We start from the raw sequence: 13,082 nt of genomic DNA on the forward strand, positions 1-13,082 counted from the left end.
CGAAACGACAGTGCGCTGCATGCGTGACATCAAAGCTCCGCTTTCCCCCTCTTCTTCTTCCCATCTGACTGCCCCTCCTTCGAGGTCACCGCCTTCAATCGCGTCTCGAGCCTCTTGAATACCGCTTCGGCCTCGGCCATCAGTCGCTTGACCGACTCCGGATCGTCGCCGTCCGTCTCGGCGCTGCCCTTTGGCATGAAACGATCCATATTCTGCTGGTACAGCCGCTCCAGCACCTCGGTGACAGTTTTGGCGATCGCATCCGGTGTAGCGTCCTGTCCGCCGGGTGGGGTGATGTAGACGTTGGGGGCGAAGATCCGGTCGTATCCGCCTTCGCCTCTGTTGTGACGCGGGGAGACAGGGCCGTAGTAGCCTTGCTCGGTGAAGTAGCCTCGATTGACACCGCCTGCTTGCATGCGATCCAGGTTCTGCAGGTGGCGCGAAGAGGCGGCCGGGGACGACCGCCGCCACGTCCAGAGGTTCATGACGAAGAGGACGAAGATGATGAAGCAAAAAACGAGACTCTTTGGGCTGACACCGCCTTCGATGCCGACCATTTCGAGCGCGCCGCCGAGCAGGTCACTGACCATGCCCAGACCGTCCATGATGGGAGCGGTGATCTGGTCGAGCATCCCTCCGCTCTGCCCACCTGAAGCTGCACTGTTGCCAGCACCACTCGGGCTCGACTCCTCCTTCTTCGCACCACTCGCATCGCCCGCCGCACCGCCCTTCATACTGTTCGGGCCCGGCGTAGCAGCCCGTGCGATCTCCTCCACCGCAGCTGCATCGTCTCCCTCCTCCTTGAACTCCGACGTGTGGTCGGTCAGATACTTGCGCACCGCCTCATCGAGCTCCTTGTAGTACTGCTTCTGTCCGTCGGCCGAAGCCTTGTCGATGATACTCCTCAGCATGCTCCTTCCCGACCACTCGACCTGGAACGTCACATACACATGCGAAACGTTGCCTGTCCCAGCCCACGTGATGCACGTCTTGGTCTTGACGCTGAAGCTCCCGCCGCTGGGCACGTCCGGCGTGCGCGTCGTGGTGAGCGTCACCACGTAATTGTCAAAGTCAACGTGCAGGTTCTCGTCCGTGATGTTGCACTTCGTCTGCTTGGGCCCGAAGCCGCCCGCGAGAGGCTTGATGTACGACACATTGCGCGAAAGCAGGTTGCGGTTGTCCGAGCTAGGACTCCATTCCGAGATCTGCAGGTCCATGAGCTTCTGGTTGTCCGTCCAGAATTCCTTCATGAAGGTCGAGGTGAACAGCAGGTTGTAGATCTTTTCGGGTACGGCGGGGTAGGTGGTGTCGAGCGCGACCGAGGAGAAGTGCTCCTTCTTGTCCTCGCATGGACATGTGGTTTTGCGGTGGGCTGTGCGCTTGTTGCCGGGGGCCGGCGAGCGACTTTGAGGGATGAGCGGTGTGCCAGATCTGGCAGCTGCGGCGGCGACAGCGGCGAGGTTCTCATCCCGCACGCCTGTCTTGGTGCCCTTGAGCTTTCGCTTCAAGCGTGCCCGCTTGGAAGGCTTGGAGTCGCCCCCGCTTCGGCCCTGGTCGTTGTCGCCTCCCTTGCCGTCGGCGCCCGTCGCACCGGTCGCAGCCGAATCATCGCCCTCCTCTTCGATCTCGGAGTATTCGTCTGATAGATCGGCCTGGTCAGCCGCTGCAATAGGCACACCTGGATGCGACAGCTTCCAGATGTTGACCACCAGATCGTATGTAGCGTCTCGCGAGAGGAAAGAGGTAAAGTTGTGTTTGGACTGGAGCGTAGCGATCTGGATGGCGTTCGGGATGACAAAGGCGGTCATGCGCTTCTCGATCGAGATGATCTCCGAGAAAGGAAGAACAACGTTGGTGACCCAACCAAAGATGTTGGCCTTGAAGCAGAGATGATTCTCCGAGATGTAGATTCGTCCTTGGATGAGGATCTCGCGCACCAAAGCGCATCCGTAGTCCTCGATGAGGTAGTCGTCCTCGGGCACTTGTGGGAAGAGCTGGTGGAATTCGTTGTTTCGCTTGGAGCTGGCGACCGCAAAGCCAGTGATCTGTGGTCCCATGTCCTCCGGCCACGCTGTCTCGCCGTCGATGTGATCGCCGCCTCCGCCGCCTCCACCTGCTTCTGGAGGAACGAGACCTCCGGCACCCATGGGATGCGCGCCGTTGCCGGTAGGAAGAGGCGAGATGACGGGCATGCCCGACATACCACCGATCGAGGAGAGAAGAGCAGCCGAGGCGGCACCAAAGCCAGCCGCGGCACCCAGGCCACTGACGGAGGACTGATCGCTAACCACGGAGCTGTCGTGGGAGATGAAGCTGCTCGCGCTGCGGTCTCGTTGGGGTCGATGCGAGTGCAATTGCTGCCCCTCTTGATCCCTGTCGATGGCACCACCGGGGGCTGAGTCGTGGCTCGTCGAGTTGATCGGCTCTTTCCTCTTCTTCGCGGACGCCGAATTCGCGTCAGCCAGGGAAGCCTGACCTTGCTGCAGCACGCCGGCATGACCGACGCCCAGGCCAGCCATACCGCTCGCGGCGAGTGCGCCAGCGATGCCGCCCGAAGGGCCCGTCTTCTTGGACTTGCTCGCTGTGCTGACGGTGCTGCTGTTGCTGTTTTTGCGCAAACGCGAAAAGGCACCGTTGATGGAACCTGTATCCGACGGTCGACGAGGACTGCCATCGGCAACGGAGGGGACGTCTGTTGGCTTCAGCAGTGCGCTACTCGAGGCGCTCTTGCCCATTCCTTGAACACGAGTGGGCGAATTTTGACGCTCCATCATCATGGTGCTCGCGCGGTTGGGAGGGCCTCTGAATGCGTCGGCATGGTGGGGGTCAACTCCCTGCATGTGGCCGTAGACGTTGCCCTGGTTGATGATCTCTTCGAGCGAGTCCGATCGCGGTATCTCTGCTCGAATGGGCGCTGGCGTGACAAGCGTGGGCATGGTAGACGATGCAGTCAATGTTTGCGAGGCTGGACTCGGCCCGTGATTCGGCTTATTGGGACTGCTGATAGACGGCGAGCGGCCTGCACTAACAGTCTGAGGGTGGCCACCGCCAAAAGCGTCGATGGACAGACTGCCATCCCCGGGACGGTCGGAGGCACCGCTGAGACGCTGCGCCTGCCTGTGTGTGACGGGCGTAGAGTTGGCTGGGTGAGACTGTTGACCGGGATGGGCGTTGTGCGATTGATGTGAGTTGGAGAACTGGTCGTCTTCGAATACGCTGCCGCTGTCCTCGCCATCCTGCTCGCCATACTCTTGAGCGGTGGCCATTGCACGCCTCATGAGCTCATGACGGTTGAGAGGCTCCCCCCTGCCATGACCGTCGTCGCTCTTCTCCACCTTGGATCCGCGACGGGAGCTCTTGCCGCCTGCATTGGAATGGGCGCCAACGGACTCGCTGCGCCACTGAGAATGATTGGTGGAGGAAGGTCGAGCCATGGCCTTCGACTTTGAATCCCGGCCGACCGAGTTGGATTGCGGGAAGGTCTTGGCGGGCGTGAGAGTCGATACGTTGGATTCGGCAGGGCTGCGATGGTCGTCCTGGTCGAGGCTGGAGACGTCGGTGACGTCGATCGCTGGCAAGCTCACGGGAGCAGAAAAGGGTGAGACGGGCACCGAGCCGTTCTTGCTTGGGAAAGCGCCGCCGCCGACGTCGAAAGAGTTATCGCCGCTAGCCAAGTATTGCGAGTTGGACGACGAGGTGTTGGCCGACGAGGATTTGGCGCGCTTGTGGTCGCTTGTCGAATGATCCTTATTCGAGTTGCGAAAGATGTTCTTGAACGACGACATGCGTGGTGTATTGAATCGCAGAGGTTGGATGCGACGAGCCAGACCACCGTCAAATCCAAGATGCTTCCTCGATGATGTCCCGGATCAGAAGGTCATGGTAGAAAGGGAAGGAGAGATCGCTTGCTGTTCGTGGTGCTGAGGTCGAGACGAGAGAGAGAGTCGAGCTGCCAGATGCGATGCTGACTGGACTGCTCGACTCGATTCAGAACCCTTCTTGGACCGGCGCAGTGACTGCAGCACGAGAGCGAGCGTGATTCGAATCGGAGTTGCCATGTGTGCCGGCTCGCTGCTAAACCAACACTCAGCAGCAGCAGCAGCCTGTCGCACGATCCAGCCAAATTTCTGAGAGGCTTGCCTTGCTACGAGAGCGGCTTTGGCCCGATTTTGGAATTGGCGCACGGTGACGCTCTTGTTTGCTGTGACGCGTGTGAGGCGAATGATTTCCTTTGGACTTCGGCATGTGGAGCGAGCACTGCCTACGGACCTTTTCTCACGCTCCTGTGTCATGCTGTTCGGGACAGCCTTGACTGATGGATGTCTTTGGCATCAATGTGTATAACGTCCTTATCTCGGTGAGCTGTGAAGCTGCTTCGATCTTCTAGGTCTTCTGCCTAGCAGGACAGCTGGAGGACTCTCTTTCTCTCTCGTGGCAGAGTCCTGTTGAAAAGCTCAAAACTGATGAATCCCATCCGCCAACGCTGTTTCAACGTCATGCATCACGCATCACGGGGTCCATCGTCCAGCCGGAAGCGAAGCTTGCTTATCATAGTCCAAAGACCGTCTGGCGTGTCATCAAAAGGAAAGCATGCCATTGTTTCAGTAGCAGAGGTGTTCGCTGGTAGCGAGCTCATCCCATGGCCCTGTGACGTCTTGACCGTACCTCTGTCCGGGGTCCTGTGTCTTGTCTCTCTTTCTAAAGGCCCCCGGAAGCCGGCCCACTTTAGGTTTCTCGGTTCGCTTATGCGCCACCCACGCACGGCTCTTTCGACATGCCCTCTCTCGCTTGTGCAGTCCAGGGCCGTATCGTCATCGTCCATACGCTGCCTCCGCATCTGAGTCGCCGCTGAGATGCTCGCATCTTGAAGACGGAGTCGATCTCAACACCGGACATGAACTCGGCTCTGTACTTTATCCGCCATCATCACCACCATCATCACCATCCTAGACCGGCGCCCCATAGACCTGCAGCAGACGGCTCAGAACCTCTCACGAAACGGACATGATGTTCTCCGATTCAGACAAGCTCGTCGTGAGCACCAACGAAGCCTGCTTGCACAAATCTGATCTCAAGGTGGGTTTCGATTGGCGTTGTGGTCTTGCAGCTGCTTGCTCAGAGGCCTCTCAGACCAGCTTATCATGAATCACATGCTGATCACACTTCTATTTTACTTTGGGTCGATCAACAGACTCTCAAGACAGAAGAATGGTTGGGCGACAATGTTCTCGCGTTCCATGCAGAATGGCTCGAATCCCTTGGAGGACAGCTCTCGAGCGCCTCGTCCTCAAAGAACGTCAAGATGTTTCCTCCTTCCGTCGTTGAAGTGTTGTGCACTCTCGAGAGCGCAGCCGCACCTGACGCGGCCTCAGTGGTGCCAAAACCAAAAGAGCGTTTCTTATTGTTGCCGGTCAGCGACCGCTACGCTCCTGGCAGTCCCAAGCACGAGTCGTCCGGTAGCCACTGGAGTCTCTTGCTCGTCGATGCTGCCTCTGGTGCTGGCTACCACCTCGACAGCTTGGGGGACTGCAATCGAACCGCCGCGAAATCGGTCCACTCTAGCATCGACAGGCTCGTCAACCCACAGAACAGCCAGGCCCCAATACCAAAGAAGGTCGACTGCCTCCAGCATCAAGAGAACGGCAGTGATTGCGGCATCTACGTCTTGCTTCTCTCCAGCCTTTTGCAACGTCGACTCAGTTCGCCCGACGCTGCATCGTACGACCTCGAAACGGTCGTCGAGACGGTATGCGCTGATGCCTCACCAAAGAACGTCGCTCGCTTCCGCAAGTCGTACCTCAAGTGGTTGCAAGAATGGGGAAAGAAGACCCATCACCACGAGCACGTCGAGCCTACTCAGAAGGTCAAGGCCAGCTTCCTTGACCTGTTTACGGAACTCGGTGTGGAGTAAATTTGGCCCTTTGTCGATAGATTTTTTGGTCACGAATAAACTTGCTGCATTTCAGACCCTGAGCTCTATCTTCCATGCGACGACCATGAGCGAATGACAAACTTCAACTTGTCGAGACACCAATCGTAGCAATCGTATGATAACTTGCCATGGCTAGGTCAGCGGATCCTGTACAAGCGGCGCGCAAAGCAGCGGGCAAACGCGAGGCCAAACGCAATCGGGAGCGCAAAGAACAAGCTCAGGAGGCAAGAACGCTGCGACAAGACACACACTCGCTCGAGAGACAGATCCAGCGTCTCGAGGCGCGACAGGACACGTTGAGCGAGGAGGATCGGGAGGAGCTCAAACGCCTCCAAGCCGAGGTCGCAAAGATCAAACGTATCAAGGAAGATTATCTCCGCAAGCATCCCGATCAGCGCAACTTCGTTCGAGGCTACGAAGAGACTAGCGTCGGAAGCTCCTCTGCCAAGCCAGGTCAAGCCAACGTTACTCAGCCACAGCATCTTCCTTTGCGGGGTGATGCTCCAACACCACAGTCGAAGCAGAGGGATCCGAGATGGAGCATCTACTACGATGCCACCTTCAATCCATACGGAGCGCCACCACCAGGCATGCCATATCTCGAGAAGCCGTACGCACAGCTAGTAGAAGAAGGGCTCATAGATGCTGCCAAGCCTCCGCCGCTCCCTGAAGAGACGGACGGCGCGGGCGAAGATAGCGACGACTCCAGCACTGATGAGGAGCTTAAAGACATTGTCATGCCGTCCGGTCCACCGCCAATACGACTGCTATCTAGCGGCGCGGGGTCACGATCACACACGAGACGAGGTCGAGGTCAGCCAGATCTATCGAGAGATGGAGCGCACGGAGCCGGGAGAGGTGGTAGGGGCCGAGGATCGGCACTCCCGCATCAGCACGGCCCGAGGCAAGGACCAAACCATAGTCGAGGCGGACACGCTGGACCCCATCATGTGCCAGGAGGTCTATCTCCACGCCCGCCTTCGACCAGTCGTAGTATTCCCGTTCGGCCACCGGCACCGATGGCAAGCGCTCCCGCCTCTGCTTCCACTCAGGGACCTGCTCCGCCAGGGCCACCTGGACCACCACCGTCGGTACCTGATGGCGTCGTGATCTCTGCAGAGCCACAGCTGCGCAATTTCAAGAAGGAGTCGACCGCGTTCGTCCCGGCTGCCATCCGCAAAAAGCAACAAGAGGAAAAAGCGAGGACGAAGCGAGGGATGCCTGGCAGGATCGATGCTGCGCCTGTCTCGAATGACGCAACGGACTCGTATGAAGCGTCGGCCAAGGACAAGCCGGATCTGCTCAAGTCCGTGCAAGCTCACCTGCCGTCGAAAGTTGCAGACCAGAGAAGTAGTGGCAGCCAGAGCAAGAAAAGTGATTATGACCGCTTCCTCGATGAAGTCGGCGATCTGCTGTAATGCAGCATGTGGGAGGCTGACTGCCCACACAATTGGCCAGCTCATCGTTGTTGGCTCGGTCATGAGGTCACTTCATAAGCTGTCCCTCCCTAGCAGCACACCTCATCTGGAAGCTTGGCGGAGGTGGTAACGGTGTCAGCGATGCATGGGACACTTTACATCAGGAGGTGCAAAGCGCAGGTACCTTCAAGCCTATGACGATCAATCCGTCAGCCATGCTTCGAGTCACTGCCACACCCGCCGCCGTCAACATGAGGACCAGGACGAGCCTCAAGGCCTGCTTCTTCCTCATGGCCGCCGCCTGTTTGGTCGCATCAGCTGCATCCGTGTCGGGACCTGCGTGTAATAGCAGTAAGCCTCATGACGCCTTTCTATCCTTAGGTCGAAGTCGGACGTATCTTGCTGACGCCGTACTTTGCGCAATGCAGCTGCCACTCTCGAATGCAAAGCGGACGGCGACGATTCGCCCGAAGCAACCCTTCGACAGGTAGACGAACATGCGCTGATGACCATGTTCTGCGCCACTGGCTGCGACCATGTCGTCAACCGTGCTGCCTCTCGGCCATATGCAACCTACGTCAAGCCCATCTGCTCCGTTCAAAAGGATGAGACCAAGATCGAGTTCAGAAAGTTCAAGCAGAACGGAAAGCGAAGTGCTTCCTCATCTCAGGACACGAAGCTGGCGGACAGAGACATTGACGATCGCACGATCAAGGCTGCTACCTTGCGATTCTGCTGTACCGATCAGGCTGGTCGAGACTATACTCAAGCAGCAGCAAAGCGGATCGGGCTCGAGCTGTCCATCTGCAAGCCGTTGTCATAGGTCTACCCACGTCCTTGTCGAAAAAGTCGTCACACGGCGTGATTTGTACGATACTTCGTCGGACGATGACGGCCTCGAAGTGCAGGTCAAGCTGCAATACGCACGCATGCCTTCCCAATGATCATGATGAAGACGAAAGGACTGGTCCCGATTTCTATGGATACGCACGCAGTTCTGCGAGACCCCAACATTTTGCATAGACGCGTGCAGCTGTAGGCTGCTGCGTGGGGAAACTTTGAAAGGCGACCAAGCTGTGGTGCGTGCGTACCTCGCGTATCTGAATTTACACTTTTAGAGTAGCCTTTTCTTCCTTTTGCTCTGCCTGCGTACCGCACAGACGCCTGCTTCTTTTTACTGGAGCTGCTCGTCTTGAGACATCCTTTGTGAATCAGCGCAACACACCGGCTGAGGATCGCTGAACCTTCAGCTCTCACCATCACCAACGCCCTCGTCCTCATCCGTCTTCCAGGCTGACCAAGCGTCTCCATCGAAGTTGCTGTTTTGGTGTAGCTCCTGAGAGCCGCTCGCTCTTTCACTTCTCGAGGGCCATCATATAAGTCGTCCCGTTCCGAGCCTCTGCCACTTTCCGACCGAAGGACCCACCTGTCCCAACTGGCCCGTCGTCGCAAGCCTCGCATCGTTCGCAGAAAGAAGTGACCCTTGCAGCAATCGAGCTATAAGCCGCATTTCCTTGTTCTTCATCCGGATCCTCAATGACCGGCTCATCCGATCCTTCAACAGCACACTTTCGAGGTTCTGCTGAGCATCGGAATCCAGCGCTTCCGTCGGGATCTTCTCACTCAGCTTCGGCAGCTCCGTCCACCGCCTCCGCCTCAGCATCACCTTCGGTTGACGCAGCCGCCAGTCAGGAATCTCTGAAGCAGCATCCAAGCACGGCCGTATCAGAAGGAACCGCTGCCGAGATCGGATCCAAACAGAGGGAATATCAGCGCAGAGCAAAGCACCTCTCGCTCGTAGCCAAGCCCGTGCCGTACGCTCGACAAGGCGATCCTCCCAGCTTCCTGGCCGTTCTCAAAGACTTTGATCGTCTGCTCAAGTCGCTTCCTATTCCCATCCATCGTCTCATTCCCACCCTCGTCGCAAGAGTCATCTGCCGCGTGTTCCGCTCCCAGAACATCATGGCGTCCAACATCGCTTTCGACATCGCGCTCTTCTTCTGGCGCATCATCATCAACCTCTTCTTCCGTGAGATCCGTCCGCGCTCATCATGGCGCATTCCGCGAGAAGGGCCTGTCATCTTTGTGGCAGCGCCGCATCACAACCAGTTCCTCGACCCGCTTCTGCTTGCGTCCGAGGTGCGTCGAGCATCCGGCCGTCGCGTCGCCTTCCTCATCGCCGAGAAGAGTATCAAGCGCCGCTTCGTAGGAGCCGCTGCTCGCATCATGCAGTCCATCCCCGTCGCCAGAGCAGCCGATAGCGCCAAGCGCGGCAATGGATACATCACGCTCCATCCCTCGGGCGACCCTCTTCTCCTGCAAGGACATGGAACCGCATTCAAATCTCAACTAGTCCCCAAGGGCCAAATCATGCTGCCAAAGGCCTGCGGACATGCTACTGTGGAGGTTGTCGAGGTCGTCAGCGACACCGAAGTCAAGATCAAGAAGGAGTTCAAGGACCAGCGCGCGCTCGACATGCTACGCGGCAAGATTCCGCAGCCGGAACCGGTCAAGTCCGACAAGAGAGGATCCAAATCGCCGAGCTCGAGAGCGTTAGATAAGGTCACCCATGATCTGATCGAGGACAAGGGCTGCAAGTACTCCTGCCTTCCCTTTGTGGACCAGACACAGATGTACGCAAAAGTCTACGAGAAGCTCGCAGAGGGCGGGTGTCTCGGCATCTTCCCCGAAGGCGGCAGTCATGATCGCACCGACCTCCTGCCTCTCAAGGCTGGTGTCGTCATCATGGCTCTCGGTGCCATGTCAGCCAACAAAGATCTCAACGTGCGCATCGTCCCCGTCGGTCTGTCGTACTTCCATCCCCACAAATTCCGCAGTCGCGCTGTGGTCGAGTTTGGCTCTCCGATCGACGTTCCACGTGAGCTCGTGGGCCTATTTGACGAGGGCGGAGAGGGCAAGCGCAAAGCCGTGGGCGACATGATGAGCATCGTCTACGACGGTCTCAAGGGTGTCACGTTGCGAGCACCCGACTACGAAACTCTCATGGTCGTTCAGGCCGGTCGCCGCCTCTATCGAGCGCCTGGCCAGTCGCTCAGTTTGGGGCAGACAGTCGAGCTCAACCGCAAGTTTATCATGGGATATCTCCAATTCAAGGACGAGCCCCGCGTCGTCAAGCTTCGCGAGGAGGTCCTTCGATACAACAAGAAGCTGCGGTATGCAGGTCTGCGCGACCACCAAGTGGAAAGGGCTACCCGAGCCGGCTGGCGCAGTCTCGGTCTCCTGTTCTACCGTCTCGGCCTGCTTGGGCTCTGGGGCGGATTGGCGCTGCCGGGAGCTGTGCTCAACTCGCCCATCATCATCCTCGCCAAGATCATCAGTCACAAGAAGGCCAAGGAGGCGCTGGCAGCATCGCAGGTCAAGGTAGCTGGACGCGACGTGCTGGCCACCTGGAAGGTTCTTGTCTCCCTCGGTGTCGCGCCGGTCCTCTATTCGTTCTACGCAGGGCTCGCCACCTTCCTCGCCCACAGGTACGAACTGTCGCCACGAACACGCGCGCTTATGCCGCTGTACACGCTCCTTGTGCTGCCCACCATGTCGTACTCGGCGCTCAAATTTGCCGAGGTCGGCATCGACATCTACAAGTCGCTGCCGCCCCTGTTCATCTCGCTCATACCGGGCAACCACAAGGTCATCCTCGATCTGCAGCAGACGCGAACCAAGATCAGCGCCGACATGCACGCACTCATCGACGAGCTCGCCCCGCAGGTGTGGGAAGACTTTGCCGAGAACCGCATGCTGCCCAACGCGTCCGCGCCGCCTGCGCCGGAACGAGAGGCGCTGGTGTGGAAGCAGAAGAAGTCGGCGGGCGGTGCGGCCAACGATGCGCTGAGCCATCCGCTGCAGTGGATGGACGAGCGGCTGTTTGGATGGGGTCGGCGCCGTCGCTCGTCGTCACGTCGTACCATGACGGCGGACGAGATCAAGCAGCTTCGCAACTCGAGCCTGACACGAGACACTGCGGGTGGTGACAGCAATGCGATCGACGAGGAGGAGAAGGAGATTGCCGAGGAGGACGGAGAGGGTTCCTTCGGCGATGCTTCGGAAGGCTCGAGCTACACGGAGAGTGGCGACGAGGATGAAGGCGACTACGAAGCCGTGTTTTCGATGCTGAACCCGACGACGCTGATGAATGGCCTGCGGAACGGCGTGCTGAGCCCTACGACGCCCGGGTCGGCTGGTCGACGCAGTCGCACCCACTCGCGCTCTCGAAGCGGCAGTCGTGGGAGCATCGGTGGCACTGGCGAGACGTTTGCAGAGAAGCGCAACAGGAGCAGCCAGGATCTGCGCGCTTTGATGCGGGAAGGGGGCGCCATGTCGCCCAGCGCTACACGATCGACAGGTATTCTGGACGGTGCTGGAGGCAAAGTATCGCAGTCGAGCCGATCATCTGCATTGCCCGCGAGCCTAGCGACCACAAGCATCACCGACGACGCAAGCCGCGGCAAAGCAGCAGCCGACACTGCAGCTACCTCGCGCAGAAACCGAACGCACTCGCTTTCGGAGGATGTGCACGTGGAAGAGCTCAAGAATGCCGGACCGGCAGCCAAGAAGTTGCCGTTCTCGGCGGCATCGCAAGCGTTCGAGATGCAGCACGAGGGTGCTGAGAAGCAAGCAGGTTTCCGACCGAAGCTGGAGAATATGATGAGCGCCGAGAACACGCCCCCTGCGACGCCCAAGCACGAAGCCAAGTAGCAAGCTGAGGCGATATGGCCGCAACATGGGTGGCATTCATCGACATGGCCGTCTTGAATTGTTAAGCTGTCACTTTATGGGAACATGGATTCATTCAGTTTGCTGCGATGTGTGGGATGTGAGTACCGTGGCCGGCATTCTGGAGCCCGATGGAATGGATCCACGTCGAGGCGAGACCAAACAAAAAGCGAGTGAGCTTGTGTGCTGTGGAATTACGTCGATTTGCAGCGTCCAAGAAGGACGATCCGGTCCGCGTCTGGTTTATTTGAGCCCCGATGCGTCTTGTCTTGAGCGACTTTTCATTTACGCCATTGCGCATTGTTGGTGGTGGGACGCGTTGGCACCTCAAAAGAGAGCGGAGCAGCACCCCCCGCGTTCTTTTTTCGAGGGTGAAGAGCGATGGGCGTGCCAAGCTGCATTGTCGATCGACCTTGATTTCGCTTGTCTGTGTGTGCGTGTGCTCACAACGCAGGCCAGTGGGCCGGAAGTGAGATTCCGACAGCCGCCAAGCCGCACTCAGACCTGCTGTACGGCACGCCACTGCATAGGGTCCCCCTCGAGCCGCCGTTTGTTTGCGTACCTGTACGGCCATAGCTTGTCAAGGAATAGAAAGGCAACACGCTGTGCCTTCTTCCAGGTGTGTGCTACCGCTGCATGCAGCAGTGATTGGGTTGGCGGACAAGGTGGTGGATGATTTGCGTTGTGCATGCTGCAGGTTCTCAGATCGCTGGCTGTTGGTCGTGCTGTCAAGCAATTATTCGCCGGTGTCTGCTTGTGCATTGTCGAGCTGGCACGCATCAAATGCAACGGGAAAGACCAAAGAAGCAGACTACGACTGTGGGGCTGTTGAAGCCGCTTCTCAGTTGACAGCACTGTATCGAGATGCTCTGCTGTTGGTCTGGAGAGAAGCGAACGGACCGAGTGGAAGCGCCCTGTTTGTCCTGATTCACCGTCGATTCTACCAGCCACAGACCCACAAACAAAAACGAGGGCTGCTGCTGTTTCTGTTTCGGATCGCT

At 58.3% G+C, this 13,082-nt stretch overlaps 5 protein-coding genes across 5 annotated transcripts; 4 read left to right on the plus strand and 1 right to left on the minus strand.

Moving 5' to 3' along the window:
• Window positions 1–29: 29 nt before the first annotated feature.
• On the minus strand, window positions 30–3,785 carry PSEUBRA_005688 (GRAM domain protein; the record flags this gene model as incomplete). Its single annotated transcript, XM_016439102.1, has 1 exon — window positions 30–3,785. The coding sequence occupies one exon, from the start codon at window positions 3,783–3,785 to the stop codon at window positions 30–32; it is 3,756 nt and encodes a 1,251-aa protein (XP_016289882.1).
• A 1,222-nt stretch (window positions 3,786–5,007) lies between these two features.
• On the plus strand, window positions 5,008–5,911 carry PSEUBRA_005689 (Peptidase C48, SUMO/Sentrin/Ubl1; the record flags this gene model as incomplete). The annotated part of the gene is made up of 2 exons (XM_016439093.2): window positions 5,008–5,076; window positions 5,192–5,911. 2 exons carry the CDS (start codon window positions 5,008–5,010, stop codon window positions 5,909–5,911), a joined length of 789 nt encoding a protein of 262 aa, XP_016289883.2.
• Window positions 5,912–6,060: 149 nt separating this feature from the next.
• PSEUBRA_005690 (WW domain binding protein 11) lies at window positions 6,061–7,350 on the plus strand (the record flags this gene model as incomplete). The annotated part of the gene is made up of 1 exon (XM_059465628.1): window positions 6,061–7,350. The coding sequence occupies one exon, from the start codon at window positions 6,061–6,063 to the stop codon at window positions 7,348–7,350; it is 1,290 nt and encodes a 429-aa protein (XP_059321667.1).
• A 251-nt stretch (window positions 7,351–7,601) lies between these two features.
• PSEUBRA_005691 (uncharacterized protein) lies at window positions 7,602–8,173 on the plus strand (the record flags this gene model as incomplete). Its single annotated transcript, XM_016439100.2, has 2 exons — window positions 7,602–7,701; window positions 7,779–8,173. 2 exons carry the CDS (start codon window positions 7,602–7,604, stop codon window positions 8,171–8,173), a joined length of 495 nt encoding a protein of 164 aa, XP_016289884.2.
• Window positions 8,174–8,886: 713 nt separating this feature from the next.
• On the plus strand, window positions 8,887–12,063 carry PSEUBRA_005692 (Phospholipid/glycerol acyltransferase; the record flags this gene model as incomplete). The annotated part of the gene is made up of 1 exon (XM_016439092.2): window positions 8,887–12,063. One exon carries the CDS (start codon window positions 8,887–8,889, stop codon window positions 12,061–12,063), a length of 3,177 nt encoding a protein of 1,058 aa, XP_016289885.2.
• Between the last annotated feature and the right edge of the window lie 1,019 nt (window positions 12,064–13,082).

This window comes from Kalmanozyma brasiliensis (genome assembly GCF_000497045.1).
Source record: "Kalmanozyma brasiliensis GHG001 unplaced genomic scaffold PSEUBRA_SCAF7, whole genome shotgun sequence".
NCBI classification, from domain to species: Eukaryota; Fungi; Basidiomycota; class Ustilaginomycetes; order Ustilaginales; genus Kalmanozyma; species Kalmanozyma brasiliensis.